The following is a 24,050-nucleotide window of genomic DNA, read 5'->3' as shown; positions in this document are numbered from 1 at the left end:
GTTTCCCATCGTCCAGTCCAAAACTCTGAAGCCATGTCTTTACTGCCATTGCCCTTTCTACTGTGCCTGCCAGTACTGAGGAGAGTTCGGCTCTGCCTCCCTTGTGAGTGCCCTCTGCACCGTCAGAGGCTGCTGTAGCTCACCCCTCCTCACTAGGCTGAGCAAGCCAGCTCCCCAGCTCCTCCTAGCTCGGTGCTCAAGGCCATGGACATCTTGGTCATCCTCTGCTCCAGCTCTCCAGTTTCTTAACATCCTTCTTTAAATAGGGGACCCAAAATCAAACTGTCCACTCTCCCTCTTCCCTTATGTACATGTGAGATTGTTTATCCTGATATTTTATGAGGATTAACTTACTTTATATTTTTCCAGAATCAAGAGTTTAAAGTAAGAGACTGTAAATGCTTTCACATCCATTTCCTGTGGCATCTGCTTCTAGCCAGAAAGAGCTGCATTAGCATTGACAGTCCTCGCAGCCATGCAGGGCAGCAGAATTCAAGGGGCAGCAAAAATCAAGGCATTGCAATTATATTTAATAGGAAGGAAAGGCGGCAACATTCTTCTACATGGAAAGTGAAAACTTTGCCTGTAAACACTCCTGGCCTGTAAAGATGTGTTATATAAAGTCTCTGTCTCAGTCTGTTATCTGATGGGGGTTAGTATATATTTTGAAAGATTAATATTCTTCCTTCACGTAAACTATTTCTGAAGCAGAAGTGAACTTCTTCATAACAAAAGAAGCAGTAGGTCCCCATTATGCCTATTTGTATTTCCCAAATACAGCAGCATTTCCCATCTCCTGGTCTACAGCATTATTCAAAATGCTTTCATTACTGCAAATGTGAGAGACTCACACTGAATATATGCAGTAAATATGACCCTCCAAGGTATCAGTACAGTTAAATCTGAAATAAATTAGTCAAAACCTCCATAAACTGTTTTAATATACACGTACAATATCACAGTGATGGTACATTTACATAAAGTAATATTGTCAGCAAAATATAATGAAAAGGAAAAGTTATAATCCAATAATTTAGTATTGAGGTGATGAATTATGACTTTTATAATGTTCCATTGACATTACTTAAAATAAAACAGAATATTACAAGCTAATGATATGGAGGAAATTACAAGAGTATTTCAGTAAAATACTAAATCCTTAATAAATAAAGCACTTTCTATATTACTTTTTCATGGTCCTCAGAACATAAATGATCTAAGCATTTCCTTACACTCCTAGATTGTAAAGAATGTTTTTTTAAATATGCAGTGAAACAAGGATGGAAAAAATTCTAGTAATAGCTTTTAGAAAACTGAACTTTTGAATGAACCTTTGGAAGAATGGGTTTAATAACTCGTTGTCGTAGACTCAGTGGATGGTTTCATAGATTTTCTAGTTCTCTAATGTCACTATCTGCACATGGATGGTTTTGTTTACTGCTAGTCACTGAAACCAGAGAACAGCAGCCTTTTTCCTGGCCAATCTGGCGTTTTTGCATACGGTTATGTCCCTATGACTCACAAAATTCACGACTGAGCACTCCAGGCTCTGTGAGGTGGGAGGAAGCCTCCAAAGACCACTATGGCTGGGCAGCACAGAGGCTCCCACAGCTCCCAGGGGCTCTGCCTGCTAGGGAGGCTCTCTGAAGGGTGCCCTTCCCCAGGACTACTCCACCCTCTGCAGTCCTCGGTCGGGGCTGGCCGTTTTCACTGTCCCATAGTGCTTTTCTGATCGGCTTCTAGGCACGATGGGTGGAGGAGGCAGATGACTGAGGAGTCCAATGAAGTTAATACTTGTTGGCAACGGAAGGGAAGAGCCAGCCAGTGCATGAATAACTAGTGGTTTTTTACTACCTTCTGAAGATACAATGGTTAGCAGCTGGCAGTTATAAGTGTCCTGTGCTCCCATGATGCTGTCTAGCTCTGATGAATCCAAGTTTTCTCCTTATTATTTTTGAAACCATTCCTAGCTGAAATATAAGAGTACCATCAGCTCATTTAACAGCAGCAGCATAAAAACACCAGCTAGATGGTGGCCAAACAAGGACTAGGTGTTTAGACAATGCGCAGTCTATAAGCTACCCTTTTGGTTTTTAAACACAGAATTGTTTCATGTTTGTATTTTCAGGATTTTTTTATTCAAAGTCTGCTTGAAATTATCTCACATTTCAGCATCAGCATCTCCTTTCTTTCCTTCACTGTGTTTTCAGCGTGAGCTTGGAGTTTTCAACCAACCATGGTCGCTCTTGGTCCCTGCTCCACACCGAGTGTTTGCCTGAGATATGTGCTGGGCCTCACCTCCCCCACAGCACCGTCTATGCCTCTGAAAATTACAGCGGGTGAGAGTGTTCTCTGCAAAGCTAACTGAGATGCAAGATTAGAGAAGTGAATTATAGGTGACGGAAGAAAGCAGCAAAGCACGCAACCCCGTGTCATCTTTCATTTTTTACTAGCTGAGGACAGCAAGGAAGAAGTGTTCTGGTCTCCCTGGCTGCCCAGTAATGAAATTTGAAATATATGGGGCTGCTTCTGTGGTATAATATTATTTTTCTGATGCTAAAGATAAATTACAAAAAAAAACCTGTGGACAGCATGCTGGTAATTAAAAGAAAAGTTATACCTTGTCAAAGCCACAGAAGTTTTCTTCTTAGTCAGAGGAACCATCAGTCAAATATTTACATCCTCAGACACCTTTACTCACTTGGAATCCCAATACTGGGTTACAATGAAGCACATCCTCTGTACTTCTGCAGATGGAGATGGTTGTTAGTGCCACTTTCTTATATCAACCCTTCTCTTTATTAAGACTTTTCAGTATTGTTCTGACCATAAAATGAACTGTGACATCTTGTTCCATAGCGCAAATCCCATGACTCTGTATCCCTCTGTATCCCAGCTTCCACAGGCATTTCAGAGCAGCAGGTATGACCATGAGAAGAGAGTGTAGTTGAAGCATTGCTAGATCTGGCGACCCCCACTTCTATACCATTTTCATAGAAACCATTACCCCCAGTGTGTGTAGGAAGTGTAGCCACTGTGGATGACAGGAGAATGATGGCCCAGACCACAGCAGGCCAAGTCCTCTGTGCCCCTCTTCTTACCCCCAAGGGTTTCCCCCAAACAGAGCTCAGTCATACTGAACGGTTTAACGCAGTATGCAATTTAGAGAAATTCACTGTGATGGAGGAGTTGCTATAGTGAAGCAGTTTAAGATCTTTGCTGACTACTTGCATTCATACAGGGAAAAAAATGTCTGGGTTTTATAACGGAATAATTAACATTCATATATTATATGAAAGTATCATGGGCCATGTTCTTTTTTTTTCTTTTAAATCTTCAAAAGCTGCAGTAACTTCACTGCTTCATTTGAGCACATTTTAGAATTAAAAATTCTCACAAAGCTTCCAGTATAAGTAAACACATTTGCAAAACATAGAGTTGCTTAACAACTATCAGTGTAAAATGTTAGTATTTGTATTATATGTATTTCAGGTGGAACCGAATAACTATTCCCCTTCCCAATGCGGCATTAACAAGTGACACCAGGATTCGATGGAGACAAACGGGACCAATCCTTGGAAATATGTGGGCAATCGATAATAGTTAGTATTCTTATCCATGATACATCAGAAAAGTAAATTTTTATATGCTGCTCCAAGTAAACGTATTTTCCAGATTCACAGGTCAAAGGATTTTCAGTTTGTTAAATTCCTTTTCTTCATATCTGCACTTGGTAACAAGTGGATTTTGAAGCTAGAGGGGAATTCTGTCGTTTGAAAAGACAATAGCCTAGTAGATTACCCTTTTTTTTTTCTTTTAATTGAATGCTTTTCAGGAAAAGATATTGGTGGCAAGGGCTTAATATAACATTTCTTCTGACTGCTTAGTCCTTATCACATAAACAGATACTACACTGCGCTATTAAGGATATGTACTGCACCAGCCTAAGTGACATTTACAGCATCTGGGATGTATTTTTCCTTCTGGACATAGAAGACCTTCATAAAGCAAAGCTGCTACCAAACACTGACAAAGCTTTTACATTGTTTACAATATCTTCAGGGGGAAAGTACCATCTGTTTCAGGGAACCATTCTTCTTTTAGGAAATTATTTTTCACCTACCTGTTCTTTAAATGGATGTGAAGAACTGGGAGGAGCTTATATTGACTCATATAATTATGAAACTTAGTGCAGAGGATAACTGGGGCCAGTCTTGAAAGGAAAAATTTTATAGCACAGAAAAAAATATTTAGGAAAAGAGGATAAAGTAGATACACGGTGTGAAATGCAGAAATAAGTATTATTGAAAGGACTAACTATGAGAAGGTGCAATTTTTTTAGCTTTGCTCATTAGCCTTAGGTGTTTTGGGACTAGGTAAGCTACATCCAAAATTTGTTTTGTTAGATTTATGAAGCATGTAATTTAAAGATTTACAGTGATGTACAACAGCCTGTGAAATTTTGTAGTGATTCTTAGTAAGGCTTGATATGGAGCCTTGGAATTGTAAATAGTTACATTTTGCAAAATTCTTAAAACAGACTACTGTCTAGTTTTGAAAAGAAAATTCTTGAAGCTGCTTTGATAATGTAATGCTACAAATGAAAGTTTTTCACAAAAAGTAATGAAAATTGTTCTCTTAATCACATTGATGGGAAGTAGCATCATCATGACATTCTGGATAGAGTATTCATGCTTGTCTTTAGAGATGATGATTTACATCGAAAACAAAGTAAAATGAAGGGAAAATTTAGTTATATATACATAAGAAGATGCCTGTGAGTATCTGCAAAGATGAGTTGCTACCTAACAAAATGCAGACTGTCAGTGTTGGAGATGCTCACAAAAGTTCACAGAAACAAGAGTAAGATAAAATCCATGCAAGGATCCAAATTCTTTACAACAGGACAAAACAACAAGATTTCTAAAATTAAGGGACAATTCATATATCTGCACTACCTTTGCTTGTACAACTAAATACAATTTCATCAAAGGATGCTGCATGCTCCACTCTGTACCATCTCAAAAGCAATTTTACCAACCATATGCCTAAAAACTGCCTGCTCTGAAATTTGTTTGAGGTGTAGCACCGTGACATGGGAATCAAGTCTTAAAAATGCCTCCTTTGCTAGATACTAGTGGAACTGAAGCTTTGCACTTCGGTATTGAAGGGAAAAACTTACAAATACTGGCAAGCCACTCAAATTCTTGAAGAGAGGAAGATTTTCAAGAGTTCAGCACTCTGACTTTTAGCTTCACAACTGTTTCTTATGTGAATTAAGTTTTAAACGAAATCTGGAAGCTGGCCATCTTTTAGAAACACTGGAAAACTGCCAATTTTCATAAAGCTTTTTTCATTTTGAATGACACCATTACATCTTTAACCCTTCTACTTTTACCACCCCCTCAAAAAGACCTTGAAAGAGACAAATAAATCAAACAGACAGAACAGAATTTTTGCACCCTGAAAAGTGAGAAAATCTAGAAATCACATGAAGTCTGATGGGGAGTTAGTTACAGGGCGTAGCTAACAGGGATTTAGAGTGCCTCTGCCAGGGAGTACTGACACACTGCTCTGATGAGCAACATCATAAAACTAAGAGAGGGAATAAGTACTGTTCGTTATGGATGATTTCAAATTGGTGGCTATTTGGACGACATTCCAAAAGACACAATGCAAGTGGATAACTCCAGGTAATAGGCATTCTTCAACAGAAAATATGACACTATTCATGGTTAAGGCCTGTTTATCATATTGTATTGAAAGAACATTGCCCACAAGTTATCACTTTGGGCTAGACCCAGATTAATGTATTTGGTCTATACCCAGATTAATGCTTTTCTTTATAGTAGTGCAATGAGATGTAGGTTATACCGAGATTTGCTCATCTTTCCATCTTTCACATTTTTCACAAAATATCAATTGGATTAGGAGTCGATTAGGAGTCACTGGAGGAAGATGAAGTAAAAGAGTAAAGTAAGTCTGGAGTATTTTTGAGTGCATACCATTTGGAGTTTTATTCCATTTGAAAGAATCAGTGAAAGTGTATGATATTTAATAGTTACTTAAGACATCTCAGGGCAGATTCTAATTCCAAAAAGTCCAGTGAAGTTAACTGTGTGGATTTCAATGAGGGAAGCAGCAATACATTTTAAAAATCTACAAGACTGCTATTGGAATGTACTAATATATATGTTGGATTACATCTCCAAAATAAGATGAAGGAAAGGGAAGGCAAGAAAATGGTCAATGCATAGCAAATCATCTGATCTCATTCACAGTCTTAGAAAAATCTGGTACATTAATTAAAACATCACTAGTGTCTCAAGCCACAGATAGACATTACCCATTAAATAAGAAATTATCCCTGGCTATCCTTGACACAGAGCAAAATTCCATTACTCAGTTCTACAGAAGGATACAAGCAAATGCATTTTATCCTTTTGTAGACCTCTTCCAGCTAGTGGGATTAAGATAAATACAATAACTGTATGATCAGGTCTGTATACTTTTCTGTATTCATTATGTTCTGTTTATCATATAACATAACCCTACATTTAACTGATTTCTTTTCTCTGCAGTTTATATTGGTCCATCTTGCCTCAAATTCTGCTCAGGGCGAGGACAGTGTACTAGAAACGGCTGCAAGTAAGAGTTATAATTCAAGACTTGTATCCAATTTCTGTCACATAGTTCACTTGATGATCTGAAAGTTGAAGTGATTTTCATTTCAGTCCTTGCTTTTTGAGATGACTAAATATAAAACTAGCATAGCCCCCAGCATGCATAAAGCTCACTGGAGAGCTAAACATAAATCTTTCTAAAAAGCAGCATATTTAATTTTTTTTCTATAAATTTGGGAGAGAGTCTAACTTCCAGCTCACCTCAAAATGTGCTACAGAGCACACTGAAATGTCAGTGATGCATGCTTTATACTGGTTTTAGAGGTGATTTGTGACTGTATCACTTTTATATTAGATTTGGGGAAAGAATCACAATTTTCATAGTTCTAATATCCCATAGCCTAACAGATCTCAAGGACAGAAGGTCAGCACCCTCTTTTTCTGAAAGTCTGTCTTGTTAAAAGTGTTCCAGCCTAAAAAGTAAAGGTACTTACTCAAAATCAGTAAGGTCATTCAAAATATTGGTGTAAGTTTTTTTAGGTATTAACAAGAACTTGACCCACAGGGCGTTCTGTTCTGTTACTCAATTTCTTGTAATCACATCTGACATAATAAAAGCAAATTAATCATTTTACATATGAACAACTGTAAATTACCTTGGCGGTATTTTTGTTCCAAAAACAAATAAAAATATTTCTGTATTGTGTGTTATGTGTAGATTGGTGGGGTGTTCATAACTATGAGTTTTTTAAATTGGAAAAGTAAGTACTAGCTAAAAGAAAGCCATGGGCTATGCAATACCTAAATAAAGTTTAAAGAGGTTCTTGGTCCTTAGATTTGAGAGGGACTTTGTAGGCATCTTCAGTTCATGAACAACAGCATCCACTGTGTTGGTTTGCTAACCAACCACAGGAGAAGACGAGTCATTAATTATGCTGTTCAATCTTCCTCCCCCGCAGGTGTGACCCCGGCTTTTCAGGGCCGGCATGTGAGATGGCGTCACAAACCTTCCCTGTGTTCATCTCGGAGAGCTTCGCCAGCTCCCGCCTCTCCTCCTACCACAATTTTTACTCCATTCGGGGGGCTGAGGTCAGCTTTGGCTGCGGGGTCCTGGCCAGCGGCAAGGCCCTGGTCTTCAACAAGGATGGAAGGCGCCAGCTTATCACCTCCTTCCTTGACAGCTCCCAGTCCAGGTAAGAGGGAGAGAGCAGTAACGTGAGGCAAAAAAGTTGGGAACCCCTCCCCTTCCAGTGACAACCTGGTGCATTATTAAGCCGATTGTTTTAGCAGGAGGAAAAGTTCCATATTTTAATGGTGATTTCATAGCCTTGCCTTCTTTCCTCCTGCTTTGTAAACAACAGAGCCCAAAACAGACTGGAGGGAAGTTATTGTACAGCTTGGATGGAAAATATGAAATGTTAATATCAAACCTGAGTGTCAAAGCCAAGTGCTAATTAATTATTTATAAGGTTGTGTTTATTTGACAGCTTGTGGCAGCTGATTAGATCCATCCACTATCTTCCCTCCCCTTCAGTGCCTAATAAATAATTAAATGCTGTAATGATTGGCATTTTTTAACTATAGGTGCCACATTGCGTTACTTGACAGTAAAAACAAATTGCACGTACAAAACCCCATAACTGATATTTATCAAAATTTGTCTAGATTGAGAAGATCTGAAAACAAGCTGGTTAGGAAAAAAAAAACCAAAAACCATTATGCATATGGTACCCAATAAATATTTGTGGAATTCCGATCCAGGTTCCTGCAGTTCACGCTACGCCTGGGCAGCAAGTCAGTGCTGAGTACCTGCAAAGCACCCGACCAGCCTGGGGAAGGAGTGCTGCTGCACTACTCCTACGACAACGGCATTACCTGGAAACTACTGGAACACTATTCTTACCTCAGCTACCACGAGCCAAGGTATATGCATAAATATTACGAGGAGTGTTATCTACATGCAGTTAATGCTGGTGGTGGTAAGTCACTGCAATGCAGAAAGTACATCTGCACACAGGTGCGGAGTGAAGACCTTTTACTGCACACTGAAAGTTACCACTTTTCCTTAAAATTTTGCAGCTGTTCTGGGCATTTCCCATTTTTGCCTGCTTCTGTAAAAATGAACACATGGATTTAATCACATTCGAGTCTCAGGTGATGTGACTGAACAAGCTGAGGCAGTGCAGGATAAGCCGGAAGAAATGTATTTGTGTGAAATAGGGGCATGTCTCTTCCCATGGAAGCAGCCATTTGTAAAGATAAATTAACATAATTTGTAGCTTTGAAGCCATAGATACCTTCACTACACCACCCTCTGGGATTAGGAGTTTGCAGGCAGCACAGGACAGCTGAGACAAAAATCTGACCCTAAGGGTCTCTCCAGGTCAGCAGGTAAATTGCGCCTGCTCCCGTTATGAAGGGGATTACACAACTTTGTGCCTGTGCCTGTGGGCTGGACTCAGTGCCCTGGGAGGTCCTGCAAGTGACTGTGCCTGGGAATTGTGCAAATCACGAAGAAGCTGAACGAAGAACTCATCTTGTCTAGCAGCTTCTGTGTTTGGTGTCAGATTAGAGAGGAATGTATCTGATGTACTTAGAGAAGAAGGTATTACTTACTGTTACATTTGTGAGACCATCCACCAGTTTTAATAAAGCACATGCAAAATCATGAGTCTCCACGAGCACACCTGTACCCCAAGCCCAGAACAATCTGTGCTGGCTCTGTGCAAACCCACTCAAACCTGGAAGCATCCGCCTTCACAGGGTGCTGCAGCAGAACCAATAAAACCTGATGAAAGGAGATGCTCTGCGAGGGAGCACACGAGAGGCAGGGCCGACGGTGGCATCGTGGGTCCCATCCCAGCTGGTCCATTGCTGCCCAAGGGTGGCTTTGCCCTGTGTCCTCTTCTCTACCCCTCCATCCAGTTCCAGGATAATGCCTGAGTCAACCCCAGGGGTGGGACTATAGATACATCTACAAGTCACTTTAGCTACGTATAACTTTCACTATTTATATATATTGAGCTCAGATCAGCTCATTTAAAAAAAAAAAATATTTCCTCATCTTGTTAATAATTCAATACAAAATTACAATATACAAAAGGTGCTTAAGAATATTCTAATGGAATAAAAGTTGTGACATTAAATATATTTCCTGGGACCTATAAGAAATACTCAAAAATCTGAGAGGAATAGCTGTATTTGGTAGAAGTATATGCATGTGGTTTTTGAAGTTTTGAAGTTTTAAATGTTTCCAAAGGAGGGATCCTATGAAACGGAATGCTCGTAAGCCTTCTTCAAAATTTCCTTTCCCGTCCTTTATTATAGTCACATATATATTTTATATGGCCCTGTTTCTAATTCTTAGATTCAAGATTACAGCTGTAGGAATTGTATTTCCCTAAAGGTTTTTAATATATAGCACTATGAAATTTTTATAACAAGAAGGAAAATACACATTTTGGTGACTGATTTTAATGAAGTTTAAGATATAAATGTAGTAAATTATATTGATGCCAGAGACCTTTTTTGCTTTTTGAGATTAAGTATGAAACACTTAATTTCTGTTGTTATGGCAGGGCAAAGGCCTAAACACAACATAAACAGGTTAGAAAGGTTTTGCCATGGGATATGTATACTCCACTCTGGGTAGATAGAAGAATGATAGACATACAAACCTGAAGATAATGCTGGCAATAATTATGATGAAGAACATGAAGAAAGCTTCACCTTTTCATATTACGTTGTCTGAAAATATCAGCATTTTTGGTAACATAGATGGACTGCTTCAAAGTTTGGCAATCAATCTGTATCCAGAAATTTAATTAATCTTCAGTCATACAAAAAATAATTACACATTTAATGTTCTGCTGAAAAGGTGCATTTAATCTGCTAACATTTGACAGCTGCATTTTTCTTCTGAGCAGAACAGCAGTGGCTTTTCGATATTAGGTATGCGCATAGCTTGAAAGAATGAGATCAGAGCAAAGGTCTCCCAGCTGGTTTTTAAGAAATCTAATGGTAGCTGGTAATGTTAGTAGGAACACTTTTCTTTTCTGCAGCAGAAAAGTCATTAGCAAGAATCTCCCTCCCTCTCCATCTACCTGCAGCAAATCAAAGCCAGACAGGAGAAGCTGTTATAACTGGAGATGTAGTCAGGTTCTGCATACTAACGTATGTGCTATATATGGTGGTTTACACAAAGGTTTTTAAATTGTATTTGCTTAATCCCCAGGATGAGAAATTTAGTTTAACATGTGTTAAATATTTTAACATCCAATAGGTGTTTCAGTGGTGTATGTCATGATTTAGGATTTTCTGTAAATTACTGTCAGTGAGAATTAGTGTCCACATGGGTGAGTTCAAGAGAGTTAAGACTAAAAGGGAAGATACAGGCATCAGAGAGCCACCAGCAGAGAAATATGCCCAGGATTATAATGGAGCATTAACTCACACAAGTGCCAAGTGCTTCACAGCGTACGCTGGATGCGGTGCTCCTCCTAGCCAGGGTACTGGCTTTCCTCAGGTTCGCCCAACTGAACCATGGAAGAGAAAACTATTGGTGCCTTTTAGCACCAATAGTGATTTACTGTCATTTGTGCCTTTAAAAATTGACCCAAAAAGTCATAGAGTTGCTGCTTATTAGGGAGCCCTTGGTTGAAGGAAAGTCCTTGTAGTTTATTCATGTGCCAGAGAGTAATGGGGCTTGGTCTTTCTCTTAGAAGGTTATGAAGTCGTTCAAGCATGTTTATTTGAGCAGCAAAAGAAATGTATCCGCCACACATGAAGTGTGTGCACTGCTGGTCCCTTGCCACAGGGACGCAGCAGCCATCACCTCTGTCTGTCCCTCAATGCTGTTCTCTCCAGCCTACAACCAGCAGAAAGCAGCTCCTAGAAATGTCAGCTAGGACTTTTTGAGTGCTTCCCACTTGTTTAACCAAGCTGTTTGTTTTTTTCTTGCTAATGGATTAACGTATTCTTCTTTAAAATCAAAGTGACGTTCAACAGCAGTATTATAAATTTACTCTTTACAAGGACAGTTTAGCAAGTCGTTTTTAAGAGTGTGGTTTTGCACTAAGCGCTGCAGGCGCAAGACTGTTTCATACACACAGAACAAAATATTACATTAGGCAGCTTAGAAAGCTTTACATTTGAAGAAAACTTGGTGCTGAAGTGTAAAATGATGTTTCCAGTTCACTTGATTTGTCATTTTATCCACATTTCCTCTAAGAGAGAAAGAAAAATATCAGCTACATGACGAGCTTGCCAAAAACTCTTTTGCCAGCAAGTAGTTGTACACCGATGGAGACAAATGTCCCTGTTGCCAGTCTGTTTCACAGCTCACGTGTGCTGCGTGGAGCACCATGGTCCTGGTGATTTATGGAGCTTTCAAGAAGGTGGTGTTGCTGTGGAAATTAATGCATACTCCCTGCTGCTGTGTACGATAATTGCTCGTGGAAATTAGATATTACTCTTAATTTTCTTTGCAGTTTGTCAATTAGAGGTTTGTTGACATAGCTGCCATGACAAATCAGGTGACCTTGCATACCAGGAGAAGTGCTTGGGACTCATCTCCAGTTGCCTCTCTATGCAAATACAGAAGAAAAGTGTGTGCCGTAAGAGACTACACATAATCACACTGTCTGACAACATGAACCTTTTCCCCTTTGAACATGGCAATTTAGAGGGATGGGTTCTTCTAGGGCAAGAGCAACACAGGCATGACATCAGTGCTGTGCAGAAACAAGCACAGATGTTAAGAAGATGCATCTCTTCAGGATAAAATCCACTGGGTCTGAGAAAGTGGAGCTGGAATTTATAAATCTTTGTCAGCTGATTTGGCAGTCTAAGCCCCTGGCCTACAGCTGGGTTTCAGATGGAGCGCATTCAGGTTTCCTCTGGCAAGCAAAAGCAACTGTAAAATTTACAGAGAGCTCCACAGTAGCAGCAAAATTTACAAATTTGGTGGCTTTTGCATATGGCTGTCTTTCAATAAATACATTGACTACCAAGAGAACTAACAGTTCTCCTTTCCCTGTCACTGGTAGAAGCTATACCAGTAGTTGCTGAGGTATTTGTGGGCTGAATTTAACCCATGATTTTTACGGTCAGTAAGAATTACCATGAAATACATCCCCATGGAATTATTACAAACAGCAAAACTTTCAATAATAATTTCGTTTTGTTTTCCAGAATAATTTCAGTGGAGCTGCCTGAAGATGCAAGACAGATTGGCATTCAGTTCAGATGGTGGCAACCTTATCATTCTTCTCAAGGCGAAGATGTGTGGGCGATAGATGAAATCATCATGACCTCTGTGCTTTTCAATAGCATCAGTCTGGACTTTACCAACCTAGTTGAAGTCACACAGTCTCTGGGATTCTACCTGGGAAACGTTCAGCCTTACTGTGGACATGACTGGACTCTTTGGTGAGAAACACGTATTCATTTCTGTTCCACTTTTGTTTTCTTTGTCCATTCATCCTGCTAAGATCCAAGTGATTTCTGCAAATGAGTCTTTCTGGCAGCTATTCAGAGTAATCGTGTCTCATCCTCACATTATGGACAAAAATACAGTTGCCAATCGAATTGCAATTAGCAGTAAGTTTTTACACCCCATTGCACAGAGATGTTTGATGGGAACCTTGAATGTAGCATTCTTTCCCCACAAAATATTTAAAGAATATCCTAATAGAAACAATTTAGAAAATTTTCATAATATTCACTTAAAATCCAGTCAGGTTAATATGGGTATTCAGGTTATGAAATAATCTGTTAAGTACAGACTCTGAATATTTTGTAAGTGATGTTCAGATCTGTTTACATAGCCATTAGATTACACCCCAAAAAGGAAAGGCAGCAGAATGTTGGTAGAATGACATTAGGCATTTGTAGTTATTTTCTCTGGTGTTATATCAATTTAGTCATTTACACTGTGATTAGCATTATGACATATTGCAATTATGCCTAAAATGTGCTGTGTATCTAGAAACAAAAGCAAGAAAACATCACCTGCCCCAAAGCAAAAAAACACAAGAAAAGAAGAAGTGAAAAATGAAGAAAAAGAAAATTTGGTTAGGATCATGTAAAAATAAGCTTTTTTAGTAAAATGTTAACCTGCTTCACAAAAATTAAATTCTGGAGTACGTAAGTGTAACATTTGGAATTAATACAAGGGAAGCACAATTTAAGCTCTATGTTTTGATTAAAACTAAATAACAGTTTCATGCTAGTCTGATCAACATATAAACCCCAGTATGGCTTTAATTGGCATAGATAAATTTATTTGGATAAAGTACAATCACAGTAATTATAGAAAACCTCAAGAAAATATAAATAATCTTAGTGTCCCCATGGGCACTCAGAGAAACACTGTTGGAATTTTATTAACAAGTATCTCTGAGCAATCTGATTTGACTTTCTGATCATCTGTCAAACTAAAAGGAGTTGGCTTAGCAGTAGGAACAACACCGAATGTGTTCTAGCGGTGATAATGAGGCAGTAGAAGCACCATTAACCACTTTAATAAGGACAAGAAAGGAACTCGCTGCTCATTAAAATGAAACAACATGTTAGGGCTCAAACTGTTTGCATCTTCTTCATCAAAGAGTTGGAATGAAAGCTCTTTAATGACATTGTTTTCCCTCTCTTCTTGTAAGACCAGTTTATCATGGGGAGGGGAGTAGGTTATTTAAGATAGCAGAGGTTCCTCTGTTTCCCTCCTATGAGACTAAATCAGAATCAAAACAATAAACGCTAAGCTAAATTCTCCATCCCATATATTGTCTAGGGTTTGTAGTGCTCGGTCATAGTAGAAATGTTGAACTTCCCATGCATCAAATAAAGAATCGAAGCCTTTGAAATATTTCCTTGCGATTTATGTATGAGTATTTTTCATTATCACTGGAAGACATGAACTCTATCCTTCACTGACCTTGTTTCTCTCAAGGGAAATTTTTAAACTTGCACAAAGTCTGTACAAATGGCTGCTAGTTAAATTAATTATTGTTGGCTTTTCCCAGCTGTGAGTCCATTTGGTTCTCATTTTCTAACTCATGACTTTCTATGAGCAGAGTTTGCAGTACCACTGACACCATCCTCTTGAGAAAAGTCTGACAACTGCTTTTTCATTAATAGAACTATGGTAAATATGCTATAAATCATTTTACAGGGTGTCATCCCAAGGCCCATTTTCACTGAATTGCCTTTAGTTGTCTATTAGGCCTCCGTTTCTGCCTCAGAATCTGAAATATTTATCCTTAAAATTGGGGGAAAACTGACAAGGGGGATTTTAATTTTTTTTGAAGAGGGGAGGTTGTTCTTTCCAATATCTGACTACGTTTAGGAAAGAGAGGTTTGTTGATATAAATATGTTTTGAGCAAAGGTGATTTTTGAGTTGTTTATAATGGTCTATATTGGGAACAGTCACTTATTTGATTGTAATCATCAACATTTGGTTTCACATTGGTTCTTAGACTTTATTACAGCAACTGTATTGAGTATACTGAAAGTACTCCAGAACAACTTTTTAAATGAAGTTTTTGATGATGTACGTTAATTCATTACTTCTCCAAAATGCTCATACACAGACAAGGTTTTGACCCAAATGGTTCTGGAGTGTTATAGAATATTTACAGCCACTTGCTGAAATGCATTTAAGTATTGATAAGGACAATAAAACTTTTCTTTTTAAAATATTCATCTGGAAACAAATAAAATAGCATTATATAAATAAACTGTCTTCAGCCAGATTATGACATTAACTCAATGTAATGGACAATAGAGTGTCCCACTGTCCCTGGAGCAGCCTGGGGGAACACTGTAAATCTGGCTCGTAATGAACTATCTTTATGGAGCAATATATTACAGTTGCCCTACATCAGCTTGATAGTTCACCTGTGTTTATAAAATGTTTTGTCTTTTAGATTAATTATTACTCTGTAACATGCAGAAAGTTTCTTTCAAGTAATTGACTTAATTAAAAGATATTAATACATTTAGGAATTATTTAACGAAGTAGGTAAAAAAGACATAAACATCTCCTGCCTTTGACGGAAGCAGAGCTGGGGCTGGCGTGAGTGTTTGGCCATCATGTCAATATTCTTGGTCAATGCAGCTTTACAAAATCAGCTGCATCAGTGTGGCTTTTCAGTATTCCTGAAAGTACCGGCCTTGAAAACGTGGTAACTCTGGGGATCCCAGAGCAGTTTGGAGCAGTGCAGATTGGCTGACATTGGCTGTGATATCATTCCCAGAAGTACCAATTAGTTGGCAGTGCTTGGAGAAAGAGCGATTGTTCTGAGGGCACCTATGGGTATTGTGTTCCTGCGTATCCGCAGGTCTAATTATATACGCACTAGAAACCAACTCACAGCTACATATTTATACAAAAGTGTAGCCCTTGCATTCTCATTTCTGAAGATTTTTTAGTTAATTATACTTATGCTAGGGACATTAGTCTGTCTTTTACAAAACCCAGAAATGTATTCCAGCTGCTTGACTCGCAGAATAAACAAAGAAAACATTTGGTATTCCAGCAGAAGAGCATACCCCTAACCACATACATGGGAGAGCTGGAAAGCAAAGCAGCAGCAAGTAAGGTGGAGCACCCACCTTTAATGCTACCCTTGTTCAGCTGGAGGCAATCTGTGGATGATAAAGGACTTTGTGAACCCATAATGTGATTTCCTCCCCTTAAAAGAGCTTCTTATGGAGCATCACAGATTGTCTTCATCTCCTCACTAGCTTCCTTTTTCACCCTTCTTTAATATCCATTTTAAAGAGCCATTTTGACTTTAAAACAATGCTTACTTAATGTACTGTGTACAATATTCAGTGGCTAAGTTATTACATGAAAATGAATACTAATCTTAAAGTGTTTTAATCATGACCTGAATGCCACCAGTAAAAAAGATCAGAGTTTAAGAATGTTCTTCTAATTTTACATCAGTAATATTGAAAAGAGGGAATTTTTGTGGAGACAAAGACGAAATGAAGCACTTAGTTCTCTGCACCTGTGTTAAGCATCAGTCCTTCACTTTTGTTCCGTCGCTTTGGGAAAAACAGCTTCTGGGCAGGTGCTTCATCAAACTGTTTAGTTTCAACTCCTTTATTCTGGTCAGCTGAGCTTTAGGTAACTGTGATGTCTTGTGCCCAGGTTTATGTATGCAATGCCAAATCACTTTCCAAATCATTGCTACATATAACTTTCAGCTGATTACACACCAGCCATGAAATCTCAATCTGCATTGTAGAAATTAAAACTATGTTAGACCAAGTCAGTTTTAACTTTTAAATTTGCAGGTTTTTGTAATTTTGAAAAGTACAAGATAAAGTTTGGAAGAAAAATAAATTCAGGCGTTATCCAAACAAATTCTTCTGAGATGCATTCGGTTCTAACAATGAAGCCACAAACCATAGGTTGCCAGCTGGACTGCTGGCAAGTGTACATTATACTATCTGTTCAACTTAAAATTATCCTTCCCATTGAGTATTAAAACACTGACAACACTGCCTGAAAGAGCAAACAGTTAAGATACAGTTTTCCAAGGCAACTTACTGCCTTCTGGTCCAGTTGTCCATGACAGTGCCCCAGCAGTGAAGGGAATGTCCATCCACAGTTGGTTCGTGGTGCTGATTGACGTAGACTGGGTAGTTTCATATGGTGCCATGAGTTGGATCATCCTTTAGGAAATTAAGACACAGAGAGCAAGGTCAGAGAGTAAAAGGGAGCCTGGATCTTAACTTGTGTCAAGTAACAGCAATTTGATAATGACAGAACTAATGTCAGCTTTCAGTAACTTCTAAAGCTTTAAAGTAGGATGCTGACATTTATGGCTTAACTGCTCTCTCTGGAAATGACATTCTAGAAAACAGTGTGGGTCAGTGCTAAGCAACGCTGACTTGTATTCCTAGTCCTTACACTGACTTCGTCATGACCTTGAATTTTACAGGAGTAGAAGCTAATATGTTTTACTGTATGGTGTTGAAAGATTAGGATTTCTTATTTAAGATGATAAACTGTAACTTACTCAACCATAAGGGCAACCTTGAACTAGATTATTCTCTTCATCAGCACTATACTGAATGTAGCTTTTTATTTTTGCATGATGATTTGCAGTGATTTTCTTTAAAAAGATGCAATCCCTATCCTAAATTGGTCACATTTAAGAATACTCTTATAAAATTTTGAAGCTGAAAGGACTACAGTACTTCTGAAGACACTAAACACCTCAAACTAAGGAGAGGGAGGCGATTTTCATTCTACATGAACTTTCTTAAAAACATTCTGGTTTGAAGGCTAGTGTGCAGGATTCAAAGTTTAAGTTGTTATTACTTCCTCCCTATACATCTCTTGCATTCGATTTTTTTTTCCTTTTCAATAGTGCATAGAAGAAAAACCTGCATTTAAATTGAAATAACCTTGTAATTTCAAACTATATATTGTGTTACCATGTATGTGATAACTGGGTACCTTGTCTGATGTATGAGGCTTGGTGTGTTCCAAATACTAATACTGAAAAAATTGTCTTCTCCAATCCACTGGATAATGTAACTCTCATATCAGTACATCCTGCAGAAAAGAAGCTGAGGATAGGTGATATTAATGAATTGCAATGCATTGCATATAGAATCACTTGAAAAATCAATGGAATGAAAAGTCCATGTAATAAGAATATTTTAAACTAAAGGCAGTGTAAATTTACTGTCCAGTGTTTTAATGAAATTACAGCTGTTACTGTGACATGACCTTAGGCAATGGACACTCCTGGGGAATGAACTTTCATTTCGTCGTTTTTTCTGTGTGCTATACTTTGCTTGATCGTAACTTGATCCTTAATACAAAAGGCATGTAGTAAGAACTAACAGAATAATTCAGTGTTTAACAGCCTGGGATACTTCAAGGCCTTCCTGGTAATTTGCAGAAGTACCAACAGAAAGATGTTTCTGTGCATGGTCTCATCCCACGTGCCAATCTGCAGAACAAAGAATGAAGCATTGCTGTATTTAACACAGAACCATTCATAATGTTCCCTTCTGAATTATTTTGGGGATGGATCCTGATTCCTTCCTTACATTTCTCAGTTTTACAGGAGATTCGAAGTTAGCTTCTAGCATGCGCTACGTGGAGACCCAGTCTATGCAGATCGGAGCTTCATATATGATACAGTTCAACTTGGTGATGGGCTGCGGTCAGGCGTTTACTCCTCATATGGACAACCAGGTGAAACTGGACTACTCCACCAACCATGGCCTCACATGGCATCTTGTTCAGGAGGTGAGGCTGGCAGCAAGGACTTTGTCTTCCATAAACTCTACTTATACAAAGATCATCTGAAATATACTTGTGGCATTGAAAAAAGGAGGATGTTTTCCTCATACCCTTTTCTATAAAGAAATTCTCAGTTGGAATCAGTCAAAATGGCTAATAGAAGTATTTAAACTGGTTTTTGTGATATTTGGAAGAAAGATGTTTGAGAGCCTGAAACACAAAATTATTACAAGAATGAACCAAGTCTGAGAAAAGAATTGGGGCACAGTTAGACAGAGCTACAGAGTAATGGCTGAGATCTTTCCTGCACTATTGCTTTGTTTTTCAAAGCAAAATGCATCTACTCTTTGCTGGCATTTAAATGGATAGAAATTCTTTCTGCCCTTGTGCGCAGCCATTTCATAAATGGAAAGTGCATTCCTTTGGGGAATTGTAATGTAGAGCCTTTCATCTCCCATCCCTGGTTCAAACACAGTCCAGGGCCATAATGACCGGCTGTTTCCCCGTCTCTGCTAGAAGTGCAAATAGCAGTGCTGGCTGCTGTTTCCCTGTGAGGCTCAGCCCTGTCTCAGCAGAAATGCGAACAGCACATTTGTCCATAATTTGTGCTTTTGTTTTCCCTTTTAGATGGCAAGCTGGACTTTCCCTGGCCTTAGGGTGAACTAACCAATGTCCTTCGGCTGCCTCTGAGCAGGTTCAGAGGGTGTCAGGGAACTTGTCCTGGTGCCTTTTCACTGCCTGCTCTGCAGGTTCACAAAAGATTTGAACATCCAGTCCCACATCTTCTACGAGCAATGAAAGCATTGTCCTGTTACCTTTTGTCATGTTGTGTTTTGCCATGTTTACTTTGGTGGGAAGAGTAGAGAAATGGCAATAACTGAATTTTTAAACTTTACAAATCCAAGTAATGCTTTCTTACCTTAAACAGAATTCAGAGGAAAGCTATAAATACTGTCTTTCAAATGATGTTCATGTCTTTTATACCTAGCAGGCATCATCATGGTGTCCAAGAATAGTTCCTAGTGGTGGGTGTTTGGGGTTTGTCCTTGCCATCAATGGAAGATCAGTTGCCTTCAGATTTTAGTGCTCTTTTCCTCTCTCAGTGGAGTGGAGTTCAGAGAGAAGAACTTGCAGGCAAATCATTTTTCTCACACAACGCATGTTGCTGTGATAAAAGAGTAATAGAGAAGGCTATTTGTAGTATATTTCAAGGACATAATCTGGCAAATACACAAAACACTAATTAATTAAAATGTTTGAAAATTTTGTTTGCTTCACACGCATTGATCAGATCCTATTTTATAAGATCTTTTAGGGGAGATGAATCAATGAAAAATGTTTGAAAACTGCTGGAAAGGAAATTAAGCCTTTAGAAATGTACTGAAAAAAAAGCCAGAATAAGCTATCAGATTTTTCATTTAATACTCATAGATATTTGAGCAATAAATTTCTCTGTAAAATAATATATTCTGCACTTCTTCATATTTAGTATATAACTATTACTATGTAATTTAATGATATTAATATTCTTAATTGTTTTAACTACTGTAGAGTATCAATGCTTTATTATTAGTTTCATAGCAGCCAAAATATGCTACTTGCATAGTCAAGTATCTTTCCCAAAGATCCCCCTTATGCCTGACACTCTACATGGGGATAAGCACAGCAGCAAACAGCGAAAGAGTCTCGGAGAGGTGGGGATGGTCAGGAGGAGCTGTGCTGGGGCAGTAGTGGCAGAAAGGACTCTCTGAATGGGTAGCTAGAAGAGGAACACACAGGTTGGTAATAACATTCAAGTGCTTTACTAATACCTCATCAAAACCATAGCTTAAAGGTTTTGGGTGCTGTTCTAGCAATATGTAAATAAATGAATGTAATATTGCAGAAAAATGGAGTAACGTGGGAGGAGCAGGTCTAGAAAACTGTAAGAGGCTGGGAAAATGGACTGTGTTTATTTTTAATATAAAAATGTGATAATGATCAGATTTTCTGAAAAGAAAAAAGAACATTTTGGGACTAGACATCTCTAGGAATCAGAGCCTAATACAGGAAGAACCACAGAAGCAGGAAGGAGGAATTTACACCACTTGCTGTAGGTGTCGGAGTTAACACAGCTGCAGAGCACGGTAAAGGCCTCTGGAGGCAACTTCAGCAGACTGCGTTTGGGTGCTCCTGCATGGCTCTGGCCATTCCTACTGCTGCTCCCCACTGCAGATGGAGGGAGTGAGGGGAGCCAGCATCCCCAGGCTTCACAAGTAGTTCTCTAAAATGACTAGTATAATCATCTGGAGGTCACTTTCATAGACTTATTCCTCAGTGGCCTTGTAGACTTACTCCATAGTCAGCACTAGATGCCGGGGCGAGAACAGTAGAAAAATGAGCTAGACATCCTCATGGAGGAAAACAAAAAATTACTAGTTGCTAGTGCCAAACATACCTCTTTAAATGAGTCATATGGTTTTCTCCTATCCTGAATTGTACTACTGTTAGTTTTCTGAGACATTTTTTGGATCATGCCAGGATTTTTCTGCTTCTGAGTCTTTTTGCTGCAACATCTGGACCCAGGCAAGCTCCTGGTTCCGTGAATGTTTAACCCTTGCTTTTGTTCCCAGTTCTGCCTCAACATTAAATCTGGTTTTGAAATATTTTACTTCAAGGAATGTCTTCCCAGTATGCCAAGCTGTCAGGAGTTTACATCAGCAAGTATTTACCACTCCAGTGAATTTACTCAGTGGAGGAGAATTACCGTCCTTTTACCACAGAAGACTTGGTGAGCATTTCTTTCTTTTTTTTTTTTTTTTTGGGTGCAGATAGTTCATCTACTTTGATATTGCTATGACAGAGATCAAGTCCTCTGTGGATCATATTCAGGTTGATGGGTGGGGAGTGCCATGGTACCAGAGCTGACCCAGTTGCAGGTATTTAACATAAAACATAAAATGCCTTCCTTACATAATTAGAGAGTGACATGTTGGTGAAGTCACCAGAAACTATTGTTTAGGATTGTTTTTAATACATACTGTGACTCTTCTAATAAAGTTCAGACCTTTTCAAAAATAGTGGTGCTTGTCTGTAAATGGCCCACTAGAGGAAGGCTTTATTTGGATTGTTAATTTTTATTTTGCACATTCTTTATTGTTTACATCTTCAGACCAAAGCCTTGTATAAACAGTAACCAATGATTCATTTCTGGGAATTTTTTACCTCTTGTTTCTTTTTATAGCATGTTTTCAAAAATAACATTCTCTTCTGCAAAAAACAGCAACAAAAATTATCAGAAAGCCCTACCCTATTTATCTTATTGTAATCAAACTTGTTTTCCCTGCCTTAACATTTTTATTTATTTAACTAGATGATTTCTTCCATTGTTTATTTTAAAAGCTTTCTTATAACATACAAATAAAAAGTTGCCATAAATCTCAATAATCTTAAGGGCTTCCTTAATTTGAGAATGAAATTATTCCAAATAGAGTTACACCTTGCTTATGTTTAACCTGAATCCATCATAGCAATTGCAATGAGAGCTTGCTCAGATTAAGTTATCATTGTATTTCCCTGTCCTTCATCATTTTTCTGCACTCTCCCCGGCCTCAACACAACCTATTTCTATCAACCACCCCATGATGATACCTTCTTTCAACATACTGGCCATTTTTACTGTACAGACAATATTCAGAATTTCATATTTCCAGGCAAAACATCAGGGGCAAATACTGAATCCTTAAAGTGTATCAGGTCAGATAATACCAAATGGCATGGGTAAGTCTATGAATAGCTGCTTTGCACTTAGATTATAATGTACTAAATCTTACGTGCCATTATGTGCCACCAGTTGTAAAAACATAGGCACTTAAGAGTTTTAAAAGTGTCTACAATTTTGCAGGATATACTCCAAAGTAGGATGTTATTTTAAAATTTATTTATAAGACACACACTGTACTCAAAGTTATTATTATACACTGTATAGTTGATGTTAATACCAATGTTGTGGGCTTTTATTTCTTTAGGATCTAACCATTTTCCTCAGCATATGAGATGACAGAAGCAAATAACTCCATTTTAATTTAGGAGACTGTGAGGAGAAATTATGACGAAATAATAGCTGGGTTCCTATTTTATGCTGCGCACAAATCATAAATATTTCACACTCTATCTTGTATCTGAAGGGATTCCTGTCTGTTAGCAGAGTTTTGTTTGTAATTAAGGTACAAATTATCACTGCACCTTACTTTGCTCTTCATAAAACACATTTTCAGTACAACTGCGTTGTGCTGTGGAGTAATTGGGGTGAAGAGGAAGGATGGCTGCGTGTTCCCCACCAAAAGCAACCTCGCACACCAGACGCATGTCAGCCGCTTTCCCTCGTTTTTCCCTCCTTTCCACCGGCAAGGAGCAGACGGAGGGCTCAGTTGCTCCTTTGGTTTGAGGTTGGAAGGGGATTTTTTTTTTGCGTTTTTAAAGCACCTGCACTAACAGAGGGCAAGTTGCTGCCTTTACAAACCTGGGGGTTGCTGGTGAACATCTGATGTGCGGAGCTCCTCCGCCAGCCCGGCCACACAGAGGGCACCATCCCAGGGGCCTGGTAGCGAATATGGTCCGTAGGGCTCTGCTTCGGGGCGCCCTCCCTCCCTCTCCTCTCCCTTCCCCACCCACACTCCGCTGCAGCAACCACCCATGGGTGAAAAGGTAGTGATATCCAGGAAAAGCAGTGCAGAGGGCGAGAGGCAGGCCTTCTGCCTTCCCAAAACCAGGCCGAGGGGAAGGGGGCTCTGGGGCCCTTCCTTCTGGCTCAGCCCCACAAGACAAGGGCTGCCAAATACGCAGCCCGCCTTGTGCTAACTGCTCAGGGAAACAAGCCACCTAAACGAGGACTCAGGACCGGGGCCCGAGGTCTTGTTGGCCTTGCTCTGGCCCTCGGTAGCCTCGACACGCCCTCACTCCCCTGCACAGCCCCGCCAGGATTGCCAGAGCTTTCATCCCTGCAGGCACAGCTCTTTGCTGAGGGTTTGCACCTTGGGTGCATAGGTAGCGTCAGGCAGCCTTACTGTGCTCGTGCAGCCAGAAAATTGTTCCTAACAGCACCTATTTCTCTCGTAAAACTTTCTGGGTGTGCTGGTATTTCTGCACATCTGTAGACGTTCTGCATCTGGCAAGC

General features: G+C 39.1%; 1 protein-coding gene across 1 annotated transcript in view; it reads left to right on the top strand.

Annotated features, from left to right (window-relative positions):
* The window catches only part of RELN (reelin), a 299,237-nt gene that overhangs the window by 193,557 nt on the left and 81,630 nt on the right, over positions 1–24,050 (top strand). Inside the window, exons 15-22 of the mRNA XM_059817215.1 lie at positions 2,211–2,339; positions 3,493–3,602; positions 6,582–6,648; positions 7,583–7,816; positions 8,385–8,546; positions 12,816–13,052; positions 18,709–18,901; positions 21,553–21,665. Coding sequence (XP_059673198.1) covers positions 2,211–2,339; positions 3,493–3,602; positions 6,582–6,648; positions 7,583–7,816; positions 8,385–8,546; positions 12,816–13,052; positions 18,709–18,901; positions 21,553–21,665 — 1,245 coding nt within the window. The remainder of the gene's footprint in view (positions 1–2,210; positions 2,340–3,492; positions 3,603–6,581; positions 6,649–7,582; positions 7,817–8,384; positions 8,547–12,815; positions 13,053–18,708; positions 18,902–21,552; positions 21,666–24,050) is intronic.

Source organism: Gavia stellata, chromosome 4 (genome assembly GCF_030936135.1).
Source record: "Gavia stellata isolate bGavSte3 chromosome 4, bGavSte3.hap2, whole genome shotgun sequence".
NCBI lineage: Eukaryota > Metazoa > Chordata > Aves > Gaviiformes > Gaviidae > Gavia > Gavia stellata.
The sequence above is the reverse complement of the archived record's forward strand: the minus strand, read 5'-3'. Positions and strand labels throughout refer to the sequence as shown.